At 50.2% G+C, this 23,580-nt stretch overlaps 2 protein-coding genes across 4 annotated transcripts; both read left to right on the top strand.

The window, feature by feature from the left end:
* Positions 1-682: 682 nt before the first annotated feature.
* On the top strand, positions 683-11,732 carry NUGGC (nuclear GTPase, germinal center associated). 2 transcript variants are annotated; one of them, XM_042893456.1, is made up of 19 exons: positions 683-822; positions 1,542-1,700; positions 2,348-2,440; positions 2,527-2,641; positions 3,231-3,453; positions 3,860-4,066; positions 4,276-4,494; positions 4,753-4,928; positions 5,040-5,058; positions 5,555-5,635; positions 5,915-6,020; positions 6,258-6,391; positions 6,525-6,689; positions 7,608-7,765; positions 8,069-8,204; positions 8,755-8,863; positions 9,404-9,540; positions 10,904-10,994; positions 11,375-11,732. In XM_042893456.1, the coding sequence occupies exons 2-19, from the start codon at positions 1,673-1,675 to the stop codon at positions 11,440-11,442; spliced, it is 2,265 nt and encodes a 754-aa protein (XP_042749390.1). In that variant the 5' UTR covers positions 683-822; positions 1,542-1,672; the 3' UTR covers positions 11,443-11,732. The 2 variants fall into 2 exon arrangements, with proteins under 2 accessions (XP_042749390.1, XP_042749389.1); XM_042893455.1 differs by lacking the exon at positions 683-822 and adding an exon at positions 877-933.
* Positions 11,733-12,283: 551 nt separating this feature from the next.
* LOC122192804 (nuclear GTPase SLIP-GC-like) lies at positions 12,284-23,490 on the top strand. 2 transcript variants are annotated; one of them, XM_042893465.1, is made up of 20 exons: positions 12,284-12,436; positions 12,905-12,996; positions 14,108-14,209; positions 14,322-14,427; positions 14,886-15,108; positions 15,482-15,691; positions 16,068-16,298; positions 16,414-16,589; positions 16,935-16,953; positions 17,201-17,287; positions 17,841-17,946; positions 18,042-18,175; positions 18,664-18,828; positions 19,946-20,103; positions 20,652-20,784; positions 21,298-21,406; positions 22,090-22,226; positions 22,557-22,647; positions 22,782-22,851; positions 23,251-23,490. In XM_042893465.1, the coding sequence occupies exons 2-19, from the start codon at positions 12,963-12,965 to the stop codon at positions 22,841-22,843; spliced, it is 2,283 nt and encodes a 760-aa protein (XP_042749399.1). In that variant the 5' UTR covers positions 12,284-12,436; positions 12,905-12,962; the 3' UTR covers positions 22,844-22,851; positions 23,251-23,490. The 2 variants fall into 2 exon arrangements, with proteins under 2 accessions (XP_042749399.1, XP_042749398.1); XM_042893464.1 differs by having other exon boundaries at positions 22,782-23,490.
* Positions 23,491-23,580: the final 90 nt, after the last annotated feature.

Raw genomic sequence — 23,580 nt, 5'->3', positions numbered from 1 at the left:
ACAGATGGACTTCGTCCTTTCCCAAAAGCCATGGGAGATGTTCCTCAGGACCCAGCAGGGCAATTCCCACTCTGCAGTCTCTGCTAGAAATTGTCCCCACTGGAGCAATCCAAATTGCACTGGCCTGGGCCTCACTTCTATTACCGTAAGATGGGAAAGCGGACATGATCGTGTAAAGAGAAGCTGGAGGATTCCCCACTAAGATCAGGATAGATGGGCAGATGATCAAAAATGCATTTAGTGCCCTGTGGAGTCAAGTAGAAAATGTTTACAAGGTTTGAAATTGGGCTCAGTGATCCTTACAGGTCCCTTCTAACTCAGGATATTCTATGGTTTGAAGGTCAGTTGAACTTTGGCTTTTGGAGCCATCAGCTGGCACAGGGTGGACCTTGTCCTCTGCATCTTGCTTGCTTCAGCTTCCCTCGACCTCAGGTGGTTAAAAAATTTGGCTAAACTGAAACACATGCAGTTTGTGTCCAACTTCTCAGTTTGTTCCCAGCCCAACGTGCAGTAGCCAGGACCCCAGTGGAAAAGATTAAGGCAGGGTGAAAGTGCTCTGGGGTGCCCAATGGGTTGAGTCAGGGAAGAGGGAGAGGCTGGAAGCAGCGCGGCATCTTGGGCAAAAAACAAAGGCCAGGTGGTTCCTGCACGTGATGTTTCTGAGTTTCCCCAAGTTCCTGCCTGCTGGAGCCTCATCTGAGGTGCAGCCCTTGGAGCCCCATGCCTTGAGCCGCTCTCAATGTACGGGTCTGCTGGAAACTCAACCTGAAGATAGCTGTGTTGTAGTTTAGAGGACTGATGATGAATGCGAGCAGGAAGCAGGTGAGGATTTACCTGGGGGTTGGCCTCCTTCCAGGGGGAGGAGTTTTACCAGGTTTCATTTCTGCTGCAAAAGAGGAATTCCTGGAAAGCCTTCGAATCCGAAGATAAAAGGTTGTATGTCCTTGCATGTGTTTAAATTGCTTTTGTAACAGATTTCTTTTGCTGCCTGAATAATGTGCTCTCAGCTTCTAACCTGTTTAATTTCTTCTATATCTGTTTATTGCAATGCTGGGGAAGGTTTCTTCCCAAGGAGATCTCAAATCCTTCCGTGCCTCGGTTTCTTGGGCTTGGTTTCCTGGTAGAAGCTTCAGTCTGACTCAGCTCAAGAAACCTCTCTGAATTCTTGAAAAAGCAAATTAACACAATTATCAGCTCAACCTTTACACTTTGTGTGCCACAACAGGCGTCTCTGGTTTGGTGGCACAAGAGGCAGATACTGCTTTGTGTTTTCTCTGCAAATTCTTCCACCTTCAGCACCTTCTCCTAAGGCTGTCTGTTGTCACCCACGATGTTGCTGGCAGGTCTCTGTCCTCTGCCACCCTCACGTTAACCGCATCCCCCCGTTCCTAAGGACACCTTAAGGTTAAGCCATGGTGTGCTGTGAAGAAGCCAGAATGTGTGAATCCTTGTGGAAGTCCTGCTGTGACCCCCAAGGAGGCAGTGGTGGCATCCTCAAATCGTGGCTCTGGAGGAAGTGATTGTGTTCTTCTCTCCCACAGGAGGCTCTTGCAGTGCTTCCATCTCTGTCCTGGGGCCACCACCTTCTGAGCTGCTGAGACCTGGTTCCACTAAGGGACAGCACCCTGCTACTCAGCCAAGGTCACCCCTGGTTTGGCATTACTCTGTTACAATGGCAGAAGGATGTTCCAGACCACCTGGTGAGTTTAAGGGGGTCCTGCATAGTGTCTTCCTTCACTGTGAATGTCATTGAACCTGTAATTACAGAATTATTATGGTTGGAAAGTCTAACCTCAACCAAGTCTAACCTCAACCAAGTCTAACCTCAACCCATCCCCACTGTGCCCACTGACCATGCCCCTAAATGCTTCTCCATTGGAGAAGAGGCTCAGATCCACTCTCAGCAACTCCTCTGACCACCCTTAGGTGGAACTTCCCAAAGGGGACTATAGGGAGGGGCTCTTTGTCAGGGAGTGTGGTGATAGAACAAATGGCAATGGCTTTAAATTTAGGGAAGGTGTAGGTTAGACATTAGGAGGAAATTCTTCACAATGAGGTGAGACCCTGGCACTGCTGCTTAGAGGGCTGTATGTACCCCGTCCCTGGAGGTGCCCAAGGTCATGTGTGGGGCTTTGGTCTGTGGGAGGCGTCCTTATGGCAGGGTTGGTGCTGGGTGGGCTTTAAGAGCCCTTCCAACACAAACCAGTCTGGGATTCTGTAGTTCAGCATCATGAGCTTTAAAGGGATGCTTACCCAGAGCTGCCAAGAATGATCTTCAGTTCAGAAACCCTCTAGTGAGATTTGGAGATCAGAAGCACTAACCAGAAATCCCCTTTCCTCTGACAAGGTGGCAATGATGATTCACTGGAAGAGACTCCCAAGAAAAAGAGCAGGAGAGATCTAATTCTTGAGGATGGGGAGCGAGAGACTCTTAAGAACTGTAAGTAGGGAAAAGGCACAGTGCCTACTGACCCTGGGCTTGGAACATGCATCTCTGCAGCCCTGACCTCAGTGTCCTTCCTGCAGGTAAAAGGATGCAAAGTGAACTAAAGACCATCCTGGAGAAGTCCTCCCAGAAGCTGTCACAATTCCTCCCTGTATTCAGCCAACCTGGGGCAAGAGAGGGGATCCTATATCTCAGGTGAGTCGATGGGTATTTTTTGCCTTAAAGGGCATCTTTTGATTCTTGTGTGAAAAGGAGCTGCCCAGAGCTTTTGCCTCATAGAATCATTCAGATTGGAAAAGACCTCCAAGATCCCCAAGTCGAATCCCAACCCACTGATGTCCAATCTGCCATTCTTTGAAAGCCTCAAGCCTATTGAACTTACTTAAATTTTAATTATGGTGGGGAGGCCCTGGCACTGCTGCCCAGAGAACTGTGGGTGCCCCATCCCTGGAAGTGCCCAAGGGCAGCCTGTGCTGGTGAGGGGAACACAGCCCATGGCATGGAGTTGGACTGAGGGGCTTTGAAGTCCTTTCCTACCCAATCACAGAATGGCCCAAGTTGGAAGGGACCTCAAGGATCACGAATCTCCAACCCCCCTGCCACATGCAGGGCCACCAACCTCCACATTTCATACCAGACCAGGCTGCCCAGGGCCCCATTCAATCCAGCCTTGAACACCTCCAGGGATGGATGGGGCATCCACAGCCTCTCTGGGGCAGCCACAACCCTGATGTGTTTCCATGATCCTATGAAATGTTCCTTTTTTTTCTATCTCTGTGCTCAGGAACCGCCTCACAAGCTTGAAGCCCGACATTCTGATGGACCCCATTTACATTGGTCTCTTTGGCAGCACCGGGGCAGGGAAAAGCACATTGCTGAATGCCATCATAGACAAAAACTTCTTCTTGCCAGTGTCGGGGAGCAGTGCCTGCACGTCCTGTGTGGTGCAGATCAACACAAGCCGCAGTAAACAGCACGAGGCCAAAATTCACCTGCTCACAGATGAGGCATGGATTATAGCTCTATGTTTCTTGAATGTCTCCCTAGAGACACTCAGGGTTGGGTTGGATGGAGCTTTTAGCACCTGATGGAGCTGTGTGTGTCCCTGTTCATTGTGGGAAGTTGGACCTGATGGCCTTTCAAGGTCCCTTCCAACTCAGATGATTCTGTGATTCAATGTTTGCCTTTAGAGGAGAGAGGAAAGAGGCTTAGCTGACTTCTCCAGAGGGAAGAACAACCTGATGGAAGAATGTGGGAGGGGAGGATGTGACCCAAAGGCCAATGTGTCCCCAAAGAAGTGATGGGCACTGGCGCTGGTTCCTGCTGGTTTAGGTGTGCCAGGAGGGAGGAAGTGATGGGATTTCTTGCAGGCATCCAAGCCATAATTTCTGCACATCTAATGTGTCCTGCCAGGAGTGGAAGGATGAGCTGAAGGGTCTGGTGGCACTTGTGGACCCCAGTGAAGACAGTGAGGACAACAGTGAAAGAAGTGAGGCTGCTTTGAAGATCTCTGCTATCTATGGGAAAGGAGCTGAAACTAAGAGTTACGAAGAGTTGTGCAGGATGAAACCCGTCGTTTCCATTCCCCCTTCAAGATGTATCATCTTCAGGGAAACAACAGTGAGTAGCCCCTGTATGTCATGGAATCCCAGAGTTGCACAATGATTTGGGTTGGAAGGGACCTTAAAGCCCATCCAGTTCCAACCCATGGGCACGGTCACCTCCCATAGACCAGGATACCCAAACCTCATCCAACCCTGGTGGGGTTCTGGTGTCTCTGAGGTTCTTTGTTAAGGGGGTCACTACTTTATTCACTTGCTATGGCCCAGGCAGAAGAACTTTCGGACAAAATGTGCCCATATATCCGGAGTCCAACCAGTGCAGTAGGAGAAATGAAGGAAGAAGACACAAAAATGCAGATCTGGCCCCTGATCAAAAATGTGGAAGTGACTCTCCCATATTCACAAGTGATTCCGGAAGGTGTTGTCTTTGTGGATATTCCAGGGACAGGTGATTTCAACAGCAAAAGGGATGAGATGTGGAAAGAGGTGAGTGTGAGCTGCCCCACTAGGAGGGCAGGAATATTTGCTTCTCTGCACGTGGCATACTTCTGTTCTCTAAGGATCAGTGATGGAGAGGCCTGGGAGCCTCCATGGGGCCGTGGGGAACAGGGATACCTTTAACAGAAGGTGCACACCATTCTGGTGTGGCATGTCTGAGTTAATGGGAATAAAAAGTGCTCAGCATCTTCCGTGTGTAATCTCATCCTTTATTTCTGGCCCTCCTTCCCCTCCTGCCCCTTGCAGAACATCAACAAATGCTCTGTCATTTGGGTGGTCAACTCCTTCCAGCGGATCCTGGGAGAAAAAATCCATGAGATGCTGCTGAGAGAGGGCATGAAGGCTTTCCAGAGTGGGATGTGCAGGGACATCTCCTTGGTGGCCACCAAGTCTGATGACTTGAATCTAGAGGAATATAGATGGTAATGAAACAAGTAGGGTGGGTGATGCTGGGTATCCCTTCTCCTTGCAGGATCTGGGGACTGCTAAAATCATTCAAGTGTGTAATTTCTGCCTTGTTTTTATCTTTTCAGGGAAAAAAAGAAAAAAAATGTGAGTATTTTTCAGCCTTACATTTCTTCATCCCTTTCACAGAATCATAGAATCGTAGAGTCATTAAGGTTTCAAAAAAAATATAGTAAGATCACCAAGTCCAACCATCGGCTCATTACCACCATGCCCAGTCATAGAATGATAGAATCATGAAGGCTGGAAAAGACCTCCAAAAGCACCAAGACCGACCCCAACCCACCCCCACTGTGCCCACTGACCATGTCCCCAAGTGCCACATCTCCATCATTCCTGAACATCTCCAGGAGCAGTGATTCCATTTAAGGAAACTGGAGAATTTCCTATATGAATCAGTGTGACATGAACAGAACTGATGGGCTTGATACAGAAACCAGGAGCTCTGTGCAGTTCTTTGTTAAGAGAGTCCTTCATTAGGGAGAAACTGTTCTGGATGGTCCATTTGACCTTAGAAGTTCAGGATCCCTGAAGCATTACTGGGAAATGTCAGTAGTAATTCCTATTCTTTCTTCCAACACAGATAAATAAACATGATGCTATCCTGGAAAGGAATGCGGCTGTGAAACAGGAGAAGAGTAGAATGATAAAGAAAAAACTCGAGGTAATGTTCCTTGGAGAACCTGGTTGGCATACATCTGTATGGCACTGTTCTTCATTAACAGACATTTTCCATGATGTCTGCTCTTTGTCTAGTAGCCTCTGCTTGCTTTCTTTGCTCTGTGTTTGGTCCATTTGGTCCCTGGTCATCTCCAGTTTAATTCTCCACTGTCTATGAAAGAATCGTGTGGAATTTGATGGTGGAGATGTCCCCTAACCAGCACTTGCTTCATGAAAAAGAAGAACCCAGCTGACATGAGCTCGGGGTGTCCATGTCTTTCAGGAAAAGCTCCCAAATGACTTGGAGGTGGTGCACAAGGCTGACCTTGTGTACACCGTCAGTGCCCGCGAGTACTGGCAGGAGGAGACGCTCAGCAAGGAGGAAACAGGTGATGGTTGGGTTTTTTGGCTGCAGGTGGCATCCAGTGCTGCAATGCAGGGCTGTCATAGAATCATAGAATGGCCTGGGTTGGAAAAGATTGCAATGCTCATCTAGTTTCAACCCCCCTGCAATGTGCAGGGTCGCCAACCTGCAGACCAGGCTGCCCAGAGCCACATCCAGCCTGGCCTTGAATGCCTGCAGGGATGGGGCATCCATGCTCACCCAACCTCCCGCCTGCTTGCAGAGATCCCAAAGCTGAGGGAGTACGTCCGCAGGTTTTACGTCGAGCAGAAGAGAAACGTGCTAATGGATCACACCATGGAGGCCATCACTATTTTCTCTCTCATCTGGAGTCTCCGGGCCAACAAACATGCTCAGGTTCGCCCAGAGTGGCTTTAGGGAACAGCTAAAGGGAAAGGTGGGGAGGTAGTTTGGCTCTGGTGGGGTTATTTATGGCTCTGTTGTGATCTTATTATAATTATTTTTTCTTTCTGTTGTCCACTGATGTCAGTATCAACTTGCAAAAAGAAATCACTTGAGAGAGATCATGGTGCAGAAGATTGCTGATCTGGAGAAGGATATTAAGAAGTGCTTTCTGCCCATCGAGCAGCCACTCAAGGAAGGTGTAGAAGAAGCAAAGAAGTCCTATAAGACAGCTATCCGAAGTATCCTCAGTGTGAGTATAAATCAGTTTCTCTGCTCTCTGGTGACAGTGGCAGGGCTTGAGGAAATAGCACAGAGCTGTGTCAGAGGAAGGTCAGGTGGGGGTTAGGGAAATCACAGAATCACAGAATCACCCGGGTTGGAAGGGACCCCAAGGATCATGTAGTTCCAACCCCCCTGCCTAACAGGGCCACCAAACATACACATTCAGATCAGGTTGCCCAGGACCCCGTCCAACCTGGCCTTAAACACGTCCAAGGACGGGGCATCCACAACCTCCCTGGGCAGCCCGTTCCAGGGCCTAACCACTCTCCTAGTAAAGAACTTCCCCCTAACATCCAACCTAAATCTTCCCTCCTTCAACTTGGATCCATTTCCCCTAGTCCTGCTGTTGTCAGCCCTTTTGAAGAGTTTACTCCCCTCCTGGGTGTAGGTTCCCTTCAGGTATTGATAGGCTGCAATGAGGTCACCCCGCAGCCTTCTCTTCTCCAGGCTGAACAAGCCCAACTCCCTCAGCCTGTCCTCATAGGGGAGGTGCTCCAGCCCCCTGATCATCTTAGTCGCCCTCCTCTGGACCCTTTCCAAAATCTCAATGTCTTTCTTGTACTGAGGGCTCCACACCTGGACACAGTACTCCAGGTGGGTCCTCACAAGAGCCGAGTAGAGAGAGACAATCACCTCCCTGTCCCTGCTGACCACCCCTCTCCTGATGGAGCCCAGGAAAGGCTGTGCCCCAGAGGGCAATGGATGTGGAGCAGCTCCCCAGGGCAGAGGGCAAGGCTCAGAGCTCAGGGAGCACTGGGATACCACTCTCAGATGTATGCTCTCCGGATGGTCCTATGTGGAGCCACGAGTTGGACTCAGTGATCCTTTGGGGTCTCTTCCAACCATGGCCAGGCTGTGCCTCATCAGACTTCTTTCTGCCCTGCAGCGCAACCACGGGTACCAAGGCTACCACCAGACCCTGAGGGCCGTGTGCCTGAAGAAGGGGGTCTATGCCTCCCGCACCTTCTACCGGATAGACATCAACAGCTCCTTGGCACAGCCCATCTACGAAAAGATCGACATGAATTTTGGGAAGGTGTTCAGGTGAGAGCCTGCCTGTGTTCAACCGCAGTTTCCATAGAATCCTAGAATCATTTGAGTTGGAAGGGACCCTTACAGGCCATCTGATCCGACTCCCTTGCACAGAACAGGGACACCCACAGCTCCATCAGGTGCTCAGAGCCCCATCCAGCCTGACTTTGGCTGTCTGCTGGGACATCCATCACCTCTTTGGGCAACCTGTGCCGGTGCTTCTTAGAATGGAATCATAGAATCCTGAGAGTGGGGAGGCCATGGTGTACAATGCCATTGCCATTGTCCTTTTTGATGAATTTCCTACCCCGACAGGATCCAGATGGGCACCTGCTCCACACTGAAAACCTGCCTTGATGCTTTCAAAGAGGCCGTGCAGCAGAAACTACAGGAAGCCCAGATCAAACTGATGGCTGACAATGAGCACAAGCTGGCGTTCCTCAAGCAGGAGGTACACTTGCCTTGCAAGGGGAGCAAGAGGAGATGGAAAGGGGTAAAGCACTGCTTGTGTAGGACCTGTGGAGATGACTTGCTCTGTTTGAAGTTCCTGGAGAGAACACAGAGGGAGATATGAGCAGTCTTCAACAAGCATGATCATCAGCAGGGTTAGGAGTTCTTCCACTCTTTCTTGAGTCCTGGAATAAAACTTCCCAGTTGGACATCTTCATGTTAATTCATAGCAGTGGAAAAATGATGCCCACTGGTCATCTGTTAAATGCCACACTCCAGTTTAGGTCATCATTATGGGGTTATTAGTATGAAGTCGTTAGCTTAGGTCTTCTGCAAAAGAGCAGTGATGCAGCTGCCCAGGGGAGGTGGTGGGGTCACCGTCCCTGGAGGTGTTCAAAGAATGTGGAGATTTGGCACTGAGGGATGTGGGCAGTGGGCATGGTGGGGTGGGCTGGGGTTGGACTCGGGCGTCTTAGAGGTCTTTTCCAGCCTGAATCATTCTATGGTTGTATGACTGTCTTGTGGGCAAGCACTTGAACTAATTCTTGTAGACAGACTTCATCGTCAGTGAGGCTGAGAAACTCGTCCTTCAGAAAAAAGCAGAGATCTACCAGTCCCTTGTAGTATCCATTCAGAATGACCTGCTGCTCTGCTATGAAGGTATGACCATCACCTTTGTCCTGAAGGTTCTTTCCATTTTAACAGGATGACCCCACTAAGGGCTGAGCAGAAGGGTGCAGGCTTATAACTTACCTATAGAAAGGCTGGGAAGAAATCCACAGGGAAAAGGATTGTCTGTTAGGTGGTTGTTGACTCACAGAGATTTCAGAAGTCCAAAGTAGCCCATACTCAAATATGGAAATTCACCTGCCTGATTTACACCAATTTGTTAATTTTTGTAATCTACAGACATCTTCTAGCTCTGATTCATTCCTATTCGTGTCTCTGCAGGAAGAAGCAAAACTAATAAGCTCCTTAATCTGTTTCTTTCTTCCTTTCCTGTCAGTAGATGGCATACTTAGGAAACAAAAAAGTTAAAATCCAGCTGGTTGAATGCAGGTCCCTGGCATGAGCAGAGGCAGATGAGTCTCCTGCTGTAGAAAACCACATCTATGACCTTGTGACCCTTTCCTAAATCAAAGCACTGCCCCCTCTCCTCTTGGGCTGGACCCCAATGTGACAATGACCCCTCTGCCACAGAGGCTGCTGCAGTGAGAGGACAACAAGCCTACCAGAGGATGCAAACTATCCTTAGCAATGGTATCATGAGAGCAGTGGAAAGCGGGATGTTTGAGAGAGCTGAGAGCAGCATGAAAGAGCACCTGCAGGACATGAAGGTAAGTTGGGTGCCTTCGTGTTCCTTGGGGACCTCTTCACAGCTGTGGGCAGAGCTGTGCAAGTAGAGGACAATGTCCCCAAAAGGAGCTTGTGTACATGTGTGATAACAGGAATGCGTTTTCTTGTGAAACATTGGCTCACTTGTGGTTCTTGGTGATGCTTTTGCTCACATGCTGCACTCTTTGGCTGCACTCACAGAATCACAGAACTGTAGGGGTTGGAAGGGACCTCTGGAGATCCCCCAACCAAAACCCCTGCCAAAGCAGGTTCCCTATAAGCAGGTTACAGGGGAAAGCGTCCAGGTGGGTTTGAATATCTCCAGAAAAGGAGACTCCACCACCTCTCTAGGCAGCCTGTACCACTGCTCTGCTACTGTCACTGTAAAGAAGTTATTCCTCATGTTTGTATGGAACTCCCTGAGTTTCAGTTTGTGCCCATTTCTCCTTGTCCTGTTGCTGAGCACCAGAAAGAAGACCGCATCCTCCTGACCCCCACCTTTCAGATATTGATTACACTGATCAGATCCCCTCTTCCCTTCTCTTCCCCAGGCTGAACAGCCCCAGGGCTCTCAGCCTCTCCCCATCAGGAGATGCTCCAGGCCCCCACCATCTCTGCAGCCCTCCTCTGGGCTCTCTCCAGCAGTTCCCTGTCCCCCTTGAACCGGGGAGCCCAGCACTGGACTCAGTGCTCCAGATGTGCCCTCCCCAGGGCAGAGCACAGAGAGGAGGATCACCTCCCTTGCCCTGCTGGCCACACTCTGTGCAATGCATCCCAGGGTTGTATTGGCCTTCTTGGCTATAAGGACACACTGCTGGCTCGTGATCAACCATCAGTCAACCATTGGTCTACTGTCAGTCAACCAGTGATCAACCATTGGTCAGCTGTTGGTTAATTGTTGGTCAACCTGTTGTTCACCAGGACATCCAGGTCCTTCTCTGCAGAGCTCCTTTGCAGCAGCTCAGCACCTAATCTGTACCGATGTGTTCAGTTGTTCCTCCCCATGTGTAGGACACTACACTTGCCCTTGTTGAACTGCCCCTCACCATTCTGCATTCAGTGTGCTCAGGAAGATGCATTTTAATGTTACCCAAAGAGGCTCTGCTCTGGAAATATTTACCTCCTATAAAACATTGAGCCTTCTCAGAACAGCCACGCTCTGTTCTGAACTGTTGGCTTGTGCTGCAAACTGCCCTCTCCTTCTCGTACACCAACATCAAGGATCAGACCAAGAAAAGATGGGCTGGTGGCTGCCCCTGTGCTTCCCCTGCTGGGAGGTGACCAGGTGCACTGACTGGGACTGGGGAGGATGAGGAGCTCCACTTCTCTCCCCTGCTGATGTGCTTGGTCATGTGATGGCTGCAGGAGCAGATCACCAAGAAGCTGGAGGAGGACTTCTCCAACATGCTCAGCCTCGCCTTCTGCCCCTGGGACCAACTGGATGGCAAGCTGCCAGGTACAGCCCTGTAGATGGGTTGGGGGCTCTTCGTGCTGATCCCACATCCCCTTCCTGAGGGCGTGACAGGGTGACAGCGTGATGCAGACGTCCAGAGCTGCAGTCTCACCATGAAGTGCTTTCCTTGGTTCCCATGGGCGTCAGAGGGACGTGCCATAAGCAAGCATTGTGCCCAAATCCCAGCCAGAACCTCAGGACTCCCCAGCTTGTCTCAGAGCTCTCCATTCTACAATCCCCAAATCCATACACATCTGTATGGGCACAGGTTTAGTGATGGGGTCAAATAAATCCCAACTTCTTGAGCACCTGCATGGAGGAATCTCTCCTATTCTCCAGAGGCAGATGTCCAGCTGACTCTAACAGGCTCCTCTGTTTTGCAGACTTGCAGAATGAATTCTTGAACATCAGCTTCATTCACAAGACCCTGCAATCAGCCAAAATGTCTTAGAGAGCTGCAGGAATTGCCCCTGATGGTGTGGTCTTATTACTCGTGGTTGTGGCTTGCTTTCTTTATCCTGTGACTTTATAGGAAACTATCTCCAATGTTTTTTGTTTCCTCTTACAAAGCATTTCTGAGATGTTTTGTATGCATTTTATATTACTGACTAAGTAAGAGTCCTGGGCAATTCTTAGTGCCCCTTCCCTGCATGCCTACACACCAAACGTATCCTGATTTTACTAGCCAGGTTTATATTGCTCTTGATGCTTCAGATTTTTCTAATAAAATAAAGGCGTTGTAAACAAATCTGTGTACACGTAGTGTGCTCCTGTGAAAGCCAGGCTTGGGTAAAGCCAGCCCCATACAGCTGCTGGAGAAGTGCTTATCTCTGCAGAAAGATCCAGTGCAAAGCAGAGGTGATGGGTTTGCATGGGGCACAGGTACTAAAGGTGTGCTGGGCTCAGGGGAAGGATAGAGGTGTCTCAGCAGCTCCAAACTCCAACCAGAAACAGAAGAAACCTTCCCTGTGAGAATCATAGAATTGGAATCATTGAATTATTCAGGTTGGAAAAGACCTCCCAGGTCACCCAGTCCAACCCCAGCCCACCCCACCATGCCCACTGACCACATCACTCAGTTCCACATCCCCACGGTTCTGGAACACCTCCAGGAACAGTGAGTGCAGGTGCTTGCATCAGCATTTGCACAGCGCAGAACTTGCTCCAATGTGCAAGAATGTTGTCACTGCTGTGAGCAGGTACAGCCACTGAGACCAGGGCACAAGGGAAACTGGCTCAGCCCAAAGGGGCGGTGCATGGCACGGGCAGGGCTTTGTGTGTAAGCGTTTCTTTCTCTATTCTTGAGAGACAAGCAAGAGGAAGGTGAAGGCAAGGTTGCAAAATTCGATTTCCTGGTTGCTTGTGGATGACTCCATAGACAAGCCTTTGGCCACCTCTCTCCTGTCTGTACACTCCTGGAGGTTGGAAGTCTTTGCAGAGCACAGGTGAGAGAAGCTGCCCATAGCAGGAGGGACTGTTTCCATCCACGGGTGCTCTCAGAGCACAAATCTGAGCAGCCCATCGAGGAGTGCTCAGCTGCAACCACCATGGAAGCAAACACTTGGGGGTGGAGCTGGGGCAGTGGGCTGGTGCTGCCTGCCCAAGTCAAGGGGAGATGCTCCTTGTGATAGACAGCCCTGCAAAGGACAGCTGGCAAAGGCACCGCAGTTGAAGCATCACCCATGCCTCCTCTGATGTGTGTGGGTTGATGATTAACCCAAAGCATCATAAAAACAAGTGCATGGAGTTCTTTCTTCGATACCCAGAGCAACCTCTGAACCAGTGAATCGATCAGTGGTGCAGCTGTGTCCAGGTGTGAGCAGGACACCTGGGGCTGTGTGGCACACACAAGGGTGTGACACCAGAGGCACGGGCTGCGTGATTCATACTTATCTCTTTTTTCCTCCCCCCAGGTGGCTCTGGGAGCACAGAGCTGGTTGTAACTTAGCACATCCTGGTGGTGGAAAGACTATGGAGGGGTCCCATGGAAAGGCAGATCCTAATGGTGAGTGCGTATCCCTGTTCCCAAACCTTCTGCCTTCACTTCCTTGCAGGTTGCTACAGATAGGTGGCAGGAGTCAGGAAGCCACAGCTTTAGTTTGATTTCCTGACAGGGGAATTGGCCTCTTCACCTCACACAGGGACAAAGGGGAGGTTCAGGTTGGATATGAGGAAACATTTCTTCTGATAAAAAGCAGTGATGCAGTGGCACAGCTGCCCAGGGAGGTGGTGGGGTCACCAACCCCATAGGTGTTCATAGAACGTGGAGATGGGGCACTGATGGATGTGGCCAGTTGGCATGGTGGGGTGGGCTGGGGTTGGGCTTGGGGATCTCAGAGGTCTTTTCCAACCTGAATTGCTCTGTGATTCTATCAGCAGAAGGGAGTAGGGAAAGGCTCTGCCTTCACCCAAACAAACACTCATTTCAGGGAGCTAGCTTTGTGGCACTGTTTCTTGCAAAACCTGAAACTGTACACCAGGAAAAGAAAGGTAGAAAATGAAAAGGAGGAGCCAGCGAAAACAATGCACACGGTGATGAGTCACGTGGCAGCAGGCAGGAGGTGAAGAGGTGTCCTTGAGATTCCTGATACCATTTCTGCAGAAATATTGCAAATGGTTTTCACCCCCCTCTTGATTTCTACATGTTCAGGGCCAGTTTTGTAGCTTTTCTTTGCAGTCTGAAGTGCAAAGCCATCTACCTGCCTGCCATAGATATCCTGCTGTGGGCAACCAGGAAACAGGAGAAGCTGTGGGTACCCCATCCCCAGAGGCACCCAAGGCTATGGATGGGGCTTTGGTCTATGAAAGGTGTTCCTGTGGCAGGGGTTGAGGCTGTGTGGGCTCTAGGGTCCCTTCCAACCCAAACCACTCTGGGATTCTACAGTTCTATGTAATCCCATTCTCTTGGAGACTTGTGACCTAATGCTAGCCATTCTATTACACCAGCCCTGCTCTGCTCCTTCTGCTCTTTCTGTTGGTGTCCAACACAAATCCCATCTAGCAGCCATCTGCCTGACCAAGGGGATCTGGGGGCTGACGTGAGGTTTGCTGTCATGTCCCCACTCGGGCTGTTCCTGGGGTACTGGAAGCACAGATTCACATCTCTGTCCTTTCAGCTCCCTTCAGTGCAGATGGGGACAGTGCAGCTGTGATTCCTCGGAAGCAACCACGCTTGCAGCTGTCTTTCCAGCAGGAGGAACAGAAGACTCTCAGGAACTGTGAGTGCTGAGAGCCATGTGCACGGCACCAGGGCTGGCCCAAGATTCAGAGAGGGGCTGCAGCCCTGTTCCTACACACTGGAATGACCACATAACCACCCTTCCCTTCCAGATGAGAATATTGAGAGCAAGGCCAGAAAAATTCTGAGCACCTCCTGTCAGAAGATGACCCATCTCTTTCTGCTGAAAGACATGCCTGGGCACCTGGCCTATCTCCGGTGAGTCTGTGGCCAAAGAGACTCCACCAAACTTGCTTTCCTTTGGCAGTGCTCTGGGTCTGGCTCCAGGCTCAGCTCTGCTCTGAGGCTTTGACAGACACCAGTTGCTAGGGAGAAAATTGGAATTGGGAATCAATGCTGGGATCGCTCTGCAGGGTGCATTCCCAAAGGCAAAGCAGGTTGTGCCCTGGTGGCTTTGTGCCATGGGGAGGTTGAAGGGTCCTTGTGGGCACCCCCTGGAGGTGTCAGGGAGGGATCGCTGGAGCCCCTGGATCTGCTCTCATTTTGGCATGGGGTCTCCAGGGTTTGGGGCAGGGAAATGAAGGAAGTTGGAGCTCATGGGTTGTGCCTTAGTAATAAGTCCTTTTGTTGGAGATATCGCATCTTGCAAGGAGAAAACTCCCTCGATATTTGCATGTGCTGCAGTGGTCAGAATTTCTTGTGCACCCCTTCCCCAGGGACCGCTTCACCACTCTCGACTCCAGGCCTGCCTTGGAACCCCTCTACATTGGCCTCTTTGGGAGCAGCGGGGCAGGGAAGAGCACTCTGCTCAACACCATCCTGGGGAAACGCTTCTTCCTCCCGGTGTCAGGGACCCGCACGTGTACGTCCTGCCAGGTCCATGTCAGTGTCTGCAGGAGCAAGCATTATGAAGCCAAGATTTTTCTCCTCTCGGATGAGGTAAGGGTGTATTCCGGGCCCTGCCATGGAAGGGTGCCCAGCCCAACGGGGTTGGGGACATCTCCTTAGGAGGAGCTCCCAAAGCTCTCTGCTCCCTGTGCTCCAGCATCTCCTCGGCACTACGGTGCTGCTGATGGGGCTCCAGACTGTGCCCAGTGCCCCTGGGCTGCCCTGGGCACTGCAGAGCAGAGCCCAGCTCCATTCCCTTGCAACTTCCATGGAGATTTCTGGCCATGGGTCTCTGGCCATGCTTGCAGACAAGAGGGAGCCTTGCAGCCCCTGCACTGCTGCTCCCCATTGCTCCCCACAACTGAAGCTGTTCCTGCCCCAACAAATTGGAACCATGGTGCTGCATAATGTGCTCCTCACTCAGGAGTGGAAGGAGGAGGTGAGGAACCTGGTCACGCTCCTGGAAAACAGACATGAGAACAGTGAGATTGATGGCGATCTGGAGCATGCCATCAAAGTGCTGACGGCTATCTATGGGGAAGGAGCAGATGAAAAGTCTTATGAAGACCTCATGAGATCCAAGCCTGTGATCACTATTCCTCCTTCGAGAGTTATCACTCTGAGAAAGACAGAGGTGAGCACAGCACACAGCAATTCCAGTGTCTTTGTTTCCCTTATCATGCTGTTTTGGTGGTTTGCACTTTTCAGGCTGCTTGGAAGGTTTATCTCTATAAAGAATCTGTGAATCATTAGGTTGGAAGAGTGCTTTAAGTTCACCAAGTCCAACCATCACCCCAACAACCACCAAACCACGTCTCTTAGTGCCACATCCACACATCTCTTAGATACCTCTAAGGATGGGAACCCCAGCACTGCCCTGGGCAGCCCCTTGCAGTGACTCACCACCATCTCCATGAAGAAATTCTCCATAAGATCCAACCTAAACCTCCCCTGGCACAACTTGAGATCATTAATGGGGGGCAAACATTGAATTGCTCATGTTGTCCCAGGCAGAAGACCTCGCCAATGAGCTGGATCCATACATCCGTAACCAGGATGGCCTTGAGGGGGTTGAGTTGGTGGGCAGCCCCCAGTGCAGTGAGCAGATGCGGCTCTGGCCCCTCATCAAGCAGGTGCAAGTGACACTCCCCCCATCTGACCTGGTGCCTGAAGGTGTCATCTTTGTGGACATCCCAGGGACAGGTGATGCCAACAAGAAGAGGGATGACATGTGGAAAGAGGTGAGTGGCACTGGGGGCAATGCAGTGGGGTGGGGAGCACTGGGGTTCTAACATAAGGAAGGGGCCCTCAGTGCTCATGCATCCTGCCTGATTCTTCTCCCCTTGTTCCCCCAAGAGCATCTTGCAGTGCACATCCGTATGGATCGTTGCTGATGTTGAACGTGTTTTTGGGGCTAAAGCACATGAAATCATGGTGCAAGAGGCAATTAAAGCTTGCCAGGTCGGCAAGTGCAGCGATATCACCTTTGTGATCACCAAGATGGATAAGATTAATGTGGACGAGTACTTGAGGTAGGCAGTGGCTGGTTCTGGTTTGCAGAAGGACAGGCTGCCTCATCCCCACTGCGTGCTGCTTGTCCAGCTGCATTCCCTACCAATAGCTCTCCTTTTATAATTATTACACATTCAAAAGCCCTGGCACCCAGATCTGTGCCCGGGGTTTACAGCAGGACCCCATCACTATACATCCCATGTGCAGAAAGACCACATCCCATGTGGTCTTTCTGACCACCCTCCTCCTTTGGTGCTGTGGTAGTGCTGTGGGCTGGCACCTTGCTGCCAGCTGACACCAGCACGTGCTATAGGTTTCGACTTGACTGTATCTGCTAAAAGCCTTTTCTTCTTTTCATTTCCCAGGAGCCACCCAGAGGTTACAGTGAGTATCCGCTGGCTGCTTTCAGAGGTGGAAACCCACACCCCTTTTCTAACTGAATATTTCCATAGAGCAAAAGTGCATAGTCTCTCTTTGGAGGATGGCTGTTGTCTTCCATGGATGTAATGGGGGGAGCACTGGTCCCTTGCTGAGAGGCTCTGCACTGGGGCTGCACCAGGCTTGCTTGCAGCTTTGCCTTGGTGCAGAGAGGATGTTCTCCTTGTAACACTTACTACTATTTGCCATCTAGAGGGATGTAAGCAAGCGTGATGCCATTTTGGGGATGAAACAAGACCTGAAAGCAAGAAAGACCAGAACACTAAGGGAGAGGATGAAGGTAGAGTCATTCTATAGTTTGCTGGCTGTGAAGTATCATTTGGTCTTTACTTTGGTAACAAAAGCGTCAGTTACAGTGCTGATGTTTATGCATGTGTCTTTTCCCAAGAAATGTGTTAGCCCCCTTACAGAGATGTTTGCCTGGGACAGGATTGGCTTCACCCTGAGTAGGTTTGCAGATGACACCAAAATGGGAGGAAGTGTCAACCTACCTGAGAGTGGGAAGGCCCCACAGAGTGACGTGGACAGGCTGGATCAATGGGCTGAGGCCAATGGGATGAAGTTTAACAAGACCAAGTGCCTGGTCCTGCACTTTGGTCAGGACAATCCCAGGCAGTGCTGCTGAGAAAGAGCAGTGATGCAGTGGCACAGCTGCCCAGGGAGGTGGTGGGGTCAACATCCCTGGAGATGTTTGAGAAAAATAGGGATGTAGCACTAAAGGATGTGGGCAGTGGGCATGGTGGGGGGTGGGTTGAGATTGGAGAGGTCTTTTCCAACCTGAATGATTCTATGATTCATGTTGCTCATTGTTGCTGCACGCTTGCATGTTTCAGAGGAATCTACCCAGTGATGCAGAGGTCCTGCAAAAGCAGGAGCTGGTTTTCCCCGTCAGTGCCCAGGAGTTTTGGAACCCCACAGTCCTCAGGAAGGAGGATACAGGTATTGGGTGGGCTGGGGGTCTGCTGCAACCCTGCTGCCTTTATACTGATATCTGATAGCAATGGGATATAAGTTGCAATTCTGTTATCTTTCAGAAATCGTCGGGCTGAGAACCCATATCAGGAGGCTCTACCTGGACACAAAACGAAGTCAGTTACAAGATTACATGAAAGAAATCCTTGTTGTCTTCTCTCTGGTGGATGTTTATCATTCCACACACCGCAGCCCGGTATGTCTGGTCGCAGCTGGAGGCAGCAGCACTAGCGTTGGCAAACAAGTGTAGAACTACTCCTGCTGCCCTAAGTAGAGGTTTGCTGCATGCATGGGTAAATTCAGCAGTGCCAGGTGATGAGGAAGCATCCCTCAAACATAGAAAGCCTTTTGCCTGGTACGCCCAGATGTGAGGATGCACCAAGGCCCATGCCTGCCCACAAAGCCATTTTCTGGTTATCCGCTTTGCTCCCTTTGGAGAGGGTGAAAAAGCAAGAAAGTTGCAGAGATTGAGAGAGCTTTGCCAGCCCTGCAGCCCCATTGGCAGTTGTCCCTCTCATCTTTCTCATCTTCTCAACATTCTCACATGGGGCCAGTAAGAGGACAGGTTCTAGCTTCCCCTCTGCTCTCAGAGCTGACATTCAAGCTACCCAGGAGTTGCCAGGAAGGGCAATGTTAGAGCCTGTTGACTTTGCAGTCAACAGCTGTGGCACCTTGCTCTTGCAGAATCCGTGTGTGAATAAGGAAGAGCTCAACATGTTCATGTCAGAGAAGATCCAGTCTCTGAAGAATTCGACTGAGGTCACTTTTGGGCACATGGATGCGCCTCTTATCCGTGGGGTGAGGTCTGCCCAAACCAAGTATAAGAGAAACATTGAGAAGGTCTTCATGGTGAGTGGCATAGGTTTCTCTGAGGCTGAATAGGATTATTACATTTTCTGTGCTGCAATTGCCATCACATCCAGTAACCGGTTGCCCAGAGAAAGTGCTGATGCTCCATCCCTGAAGGTGTTCAAAGGCAGGTTGGATGGGGCTTTGGGCACCCTGATCTGGTGGGAGTTGTTCCTGCCCGTCTCAGGGGTTGGAACTGAATGGTCTTTAATGTGCCTCCCTACTCAAGCCATTCTATGATTCTTTGGTTCTATGAGTCTTTGATTTTATGATTCTTCGGTTCTGTTGTTGAGGGCAAGGGGAAATGGTTTTAAGTTGAAAGAGGTAAGATTTAGTTTGGATGTCACCACACTATGAGAGTGGTGAGGTGCTGGAACAGGCTGCACATCCACAGGCTGTGGATGCCCAGTCCTGGAGGTGTTCAAGGCCAGGTTGGATGGGGCAGCCTGGTCTGATATTAAATGTGGAGGTTGGTGGCCCTGCGTGTGGCAGGGAGGTGGAGATTCATGATCCTTGGGGTCCGTTCCAGCCTGGGCCATTCTGTGTGTGTGATTCTGTGTGTGTAGTTCTTTGGTTCTACTGTTCTGTGGTTCTGTAGTTCTATGATTCAGTGACTCTATTATTAGCTGACTTTCTCTTGCTCACTGATCACTGGCAAATGTTTTGAAGTTTGTGGGTTAAGAGATATGTTCTTGCTGCTATTCGGTGTTACTTTAGCTTAGCAATGAGAGTTTGAGTCCAGGGAAAGAAACACGGACATGTTAAGGAGATGCCATGCCTAAAGACAATAGCCAGTTGCCTGCCCAAGTTACTCCATGGCTACATGCCAACAGGACTGGCCAGGTCTTGGACGTGCACTGGATAGGGATGGTGTGGAGCCCAGAGATGGCTGGGATGGCTTGGCTGTCCTGCTGGGACATGGAGAGGCATGGAAGGCCCAGCATCTGAGCGTGGGTTTCTCCTCCAGCTAGTGAAGGAAGAAGCAGCTTCATGAGGTAGTATTGGCCTTATTTGTTCTAGTTTACGAAGCTCTGCAGTTGCACGAGAAAAGCTTGGCCATTGGGCAGTACTGCTGCTGGGGGTTCTATTCATGCCAGCCGTTTTTCTCCTTCTGCAGCAAGGCAAAACGTCCTCTGGCTTCCACAGGACCCTGAAAGCTGTGTGTGTGAGGAAGGGAGTGTATGTGTCCCGTGTGTTCAATCGCATAGACATCAACAACTGCCTGGCTGAGCCCATCTATGCAGAAATTGGGGCGATGTTTGCAAACATATTCAGGTGAGAATGGTGGGTGAGCAGGGAGTGATCTTGGAAACTCAAAGAAAAGAGTTTTCCTGGAAAGCCATCTGCAGACAACCTGGTTTGGGAAGCATAAGGGTCTATATTTCTTCCTCCCCAAGAAACTCGAGATAGCATTATGTTGTCTAGTCACTAGACTAATTAAAGATGCCCCACCATAATTCACCTACTTACACAAAATATTTGATGGACTTGTCATGGGAAAGACCTCTACAATCATCAAGTTCAACCTCCAACCCAATCTCACCATGCCCACTAATCGTGTCCATAAATAAAGTTATAGAACCATTCAAGTTCTATCACTTCAGGTTCCAAGATCACCATCACCAACCCCAACCCATTCCCACCATGCCCACTGACCATGTCAGTGCCACAGCAACTTGCTCCTCTGTATATTTTGCCTTGGGACCCCCCAGCTGCCCTGTACCATGAACCCTCCTGTGCCTGGCCAAACAGAGCCCAGGAGGGACAGCAAAGTGGGAAAAGCCTGCTGGGGTCTAACAATCGTTGTGGTCTTACACACACAGAAAACAGGCACTCACAAGGATCAGCCTGCAGACCTCAATCAATGAGTTCAGCAAGGAGGTAAAAGACAAATTTATGGACTTTGGGAAGGTTACAAACATGAACAGGTCCAAGCTCAACTTTCTCGAGCAAGAGGTGAGTTTAAGATGAGGGAAGCTTAATGCCAGCTTGTGTCGCTGGCACAGACCTGAGAGTGGGCAGCAGCCCCTTGGCAGGGACTCAGGGGATGCAAAGTAGGGCAAAATCAGAGCTGCAGTGTGTAAGCAGCTTTGGATGGAAGTCTGGAGCACCCTCTAACAACCAGCTTCAGGGGTAGTAGAATTGTTTTTCATGCTGATCCAGTGAGTTTCATCCTCAGAAACCCACTATGGTTTGGCAGATGCCTTGCCTACAGGTAATGGAAAGTAAATGGGAATCCCAGGCGAGCAGATCAGGATAGATCTGATGCCAAGCTGCAGAACTGATAACAAAGCCCCATGCTGCAGGGTGCTCCTGGGGTCCATCTTGGGGTGCAAATTCAGGGTGTGATGCATGCCTTGGAGGCCATGCTATTGAATGAACAGCCTGAAGACAGGTTCACTATTTGCTCCTGCTTCTGGCCACTGAGGGTTTGGAGATGCTGTAAATGCTCCGCATTAATTCCTGCAGACCGACATCATCATGAGAGCTATAGATAGAGAAATTCTTTTGAAAAAGAAGGCTATCTATGAATCTCTTGAGTTGACCATCCAAGCCATCCTGTCGCCGTGTTATGAAGGTAGGACTGGTTCTCCACCTAACTAACTCAGTGTCTGAGGCTGTGAGCTCGCTGTATGGCCAAGGACACATTCTCCCAGCTCGGATGAGACTTCTCAGTGCAGAGCCTGAATTCTCTGAAGGAGGATGTGTGAATCTGTGCCGACGTGTGATGCACTCGGCTGGTCACAATCATCCTAGCAGGGAAGAAAGCATTTGAGTGCCAAACTCTATTGCAGCAATTCCTTGTATTTTTGGTATCTTTGTCCCATCCCACAATGGGTATGGCCTGAAGGGCTTTGGAAGGAAGTTTTGCTGTTGGGTATAGGAATATTTTAGGATAGCACATGTAGCACTGGGAAGTAAGAGATCAAGAGGTAGAAGTCTACCAACAGAGGGTTCATGGGCTTTAACACATGCTTTACATCTGAATACCACTCCAGCTCCTCTCTAAAGGCCTTCTATGTATCAGGAGAAAGTTCTTCTCCAAAAGAGAGCAGTGCTGCAGTGGCACAGCTGCCCAGGGAGGTGGTGGTGGGGTCACCAAACCTGGAGGTGTTCCAGAACTGCAGCGATGTGGCACTGAGGGACACAGTGGGCATGTTGGGATGGGCTGGGGTCAGACTTGGGGATCTGAGAGATCTTTTCCAACCTGCATGATTTGATGATTCCACGATTGTGATGTTTCCCACCGTTGCATAACAGAGGCTGCTAATATACGTGGGAAGGATACCTGTGCGCGAATCAAAGCCACGCTGGTGCAGAACATTGAGCTGGAGGTGCAGAAGGCGATGTTTGAAAAAGCAAAGGAGAAGATGATGAGTCAGTTCCAGGATCTGACGGTGAGTCACGCTGCAAAAATTGCTGTTGGAAGTCCAGGCTGTGTGAGCAGAAATTGGGATGGACGAGCAATGGGATAGGGGGCGTGATGATGGGTTGATGGTTGGACTTGGTCATCATAGAGGTCTTCTCCAACCACAATGATTCTATGATGCTATGACTCGATCCCCTCGTTTCCTGTGAGTTCTTACTTTGTTCCATTCGTTTCCTGATTTCTGCCTCTGCTCTCTTCCACCTTACCATGCTTCCCCAGCAAGCGTAGCAGTCCCATCTCTCACATTCCCCTGTTGGCCATCCCAGCAGAATGACACTCTCATGCTCTCTGGTTGCAGGAGCAGATCACCACCAAGCTCAGCAAGGACTTCCTCAGCATGCTGGGCGTCGCGTTCTGCCAGAACGACCAGCTGATGGGCGCACTGCCGGGTATGGGCCAGGCTCTGACGGGGCTGATGTGGGGTGTGCACATCCCTGGGGCCTTGCATCTCTCCATTCAGCCATACATCACATGTTAGCATTCCACTAAGGAAAACGTCTAGATCGACTTTTTTTCCTTTCAGATTTTCAGGGGGAATGCCAAGAAATCCAGAATTTGCTGAGAACACTGAGACAACTGGAATGACCAGAAAGGTCCTGCGAGAAGAAGCTCTCTTCCCAATTTTCTTTTAGCTTTTTTTATGTTTATTGCTTTTTAATCTGTTCATTGCTTTTCTATGGTGGCCAGCTTGCAAGGGGGGATTTAAAGGGAGTTAAGGGTTCAATGGAGCAGGCTCTTAAGGATCCAGGAAGGTGTGGCTTTCCTTTGGGTCCATGGCAAATCCCAGCCCTCCTTGGGCTTTCCCCCTTGCTGGCCTTGGTGCTTGCTGGAGGTGCCACCACATGTGGACATGTGTCAGGGAATAGATCCACTGATTACCTGTATGTGATTGATTGCATTTGTATGGAACATTCATTGTAGGTCAGGTGTAGTTTTTTTTTGTACTTATTTTTTTTTTACAGAGGTGAATGCCTTCTCCCATTGCCTTTCAGTTCTCAGGTAGAAGCCAGCAGAGGCAGACTGATGTCTATCTGAGGCACCGCTGCAGCCGTGCACACGGAAACGGGCTGTGTGGTGCACGGAGATGCCCACCAAAGGGCAACTCTGCTGGAAGTTCTTTGCCTGAGATCTAATAAAACATGTAATACAATAAAAGATACAGCTTGGTACCAGAGTGTGCAGCAGTGCCGGAGGGACCAACAGTGCCATAAGGACAGAGCAGTGCCACAGCACAGAGCAGTGCCATAGCACAGAGCACAGAGCAGTGCCATAGCACAGAGCAGTGCCATAGCACAGAGCAGTGCCATAGCACAGAGCAGTGC

Source organism: Lagopus leucura, unplaced genomic scaffold (genome assembly GCF_019238085.1).
Source record: "Lagopus leucura isolate 7727_CA_CO unplaced genomic scaffold, USGS_WTPT01 109-23_obj-0_obj, whole genome shotgun sequence".
NCBI classification, from domain to species: Eukaryota; Metazoa; Chordata; class Aves; order Galliformes; family Phasianidae; genus Lagopus; species Lagopus leucura.
This window is presented reverse-complemented; position numbering and strand designations above follow the sequence as displayed.

What these genes read in the sequence shown, in the direction of transcription:
- NUGGC (XM_042893456.1), top strand. Translation starts at nt 1,673, where the DNA reads ATGGCAGAAGGATGTTCCAGACCACCTG. An exon ending in TCATCTTCAGGGAAACAACA is followed by an intron (nt 4,067 to 4,275) that starts GTGAGTAGCCCC and finishes GCTATGGCCCAG; the next exon opens with GCAGAAGAACTTTCGGACAA. An exon ending in CCTGCTGCTCTGCTATGAAG is followed by an intron (nt 8,864 to 9,403) that starts GTATGACCATCA and finishes CCTCTGCCACAG; the next exon opens with AGGCTGCTGCAGTGAGAGGA.
- LOC122192804 (XM_042893465.1), top strand. Translation starts at nt 12,963, where the DNA reads ATGGAGGGGTCCCATGGAAAGGCAGATCCTAATG. An exon ending in ATGTTTGCAAACATATTCAG is followed by an intron (nt 20,104 to 20,651) that starts GTGAGAATGGTG and finishes TTACACACACAG; the next exon opens with AAAACAGGCACTCACAAGGA. An exon ending in GCTGATGGGCGCACTGCCGG is followed by an intron (nt 22,648 to 22,781) that starts GTATGGGCCAGG and finishes TTTTCCTTTCAG; the next exon opens with ATTTTCAGGGGGAATGCCAA.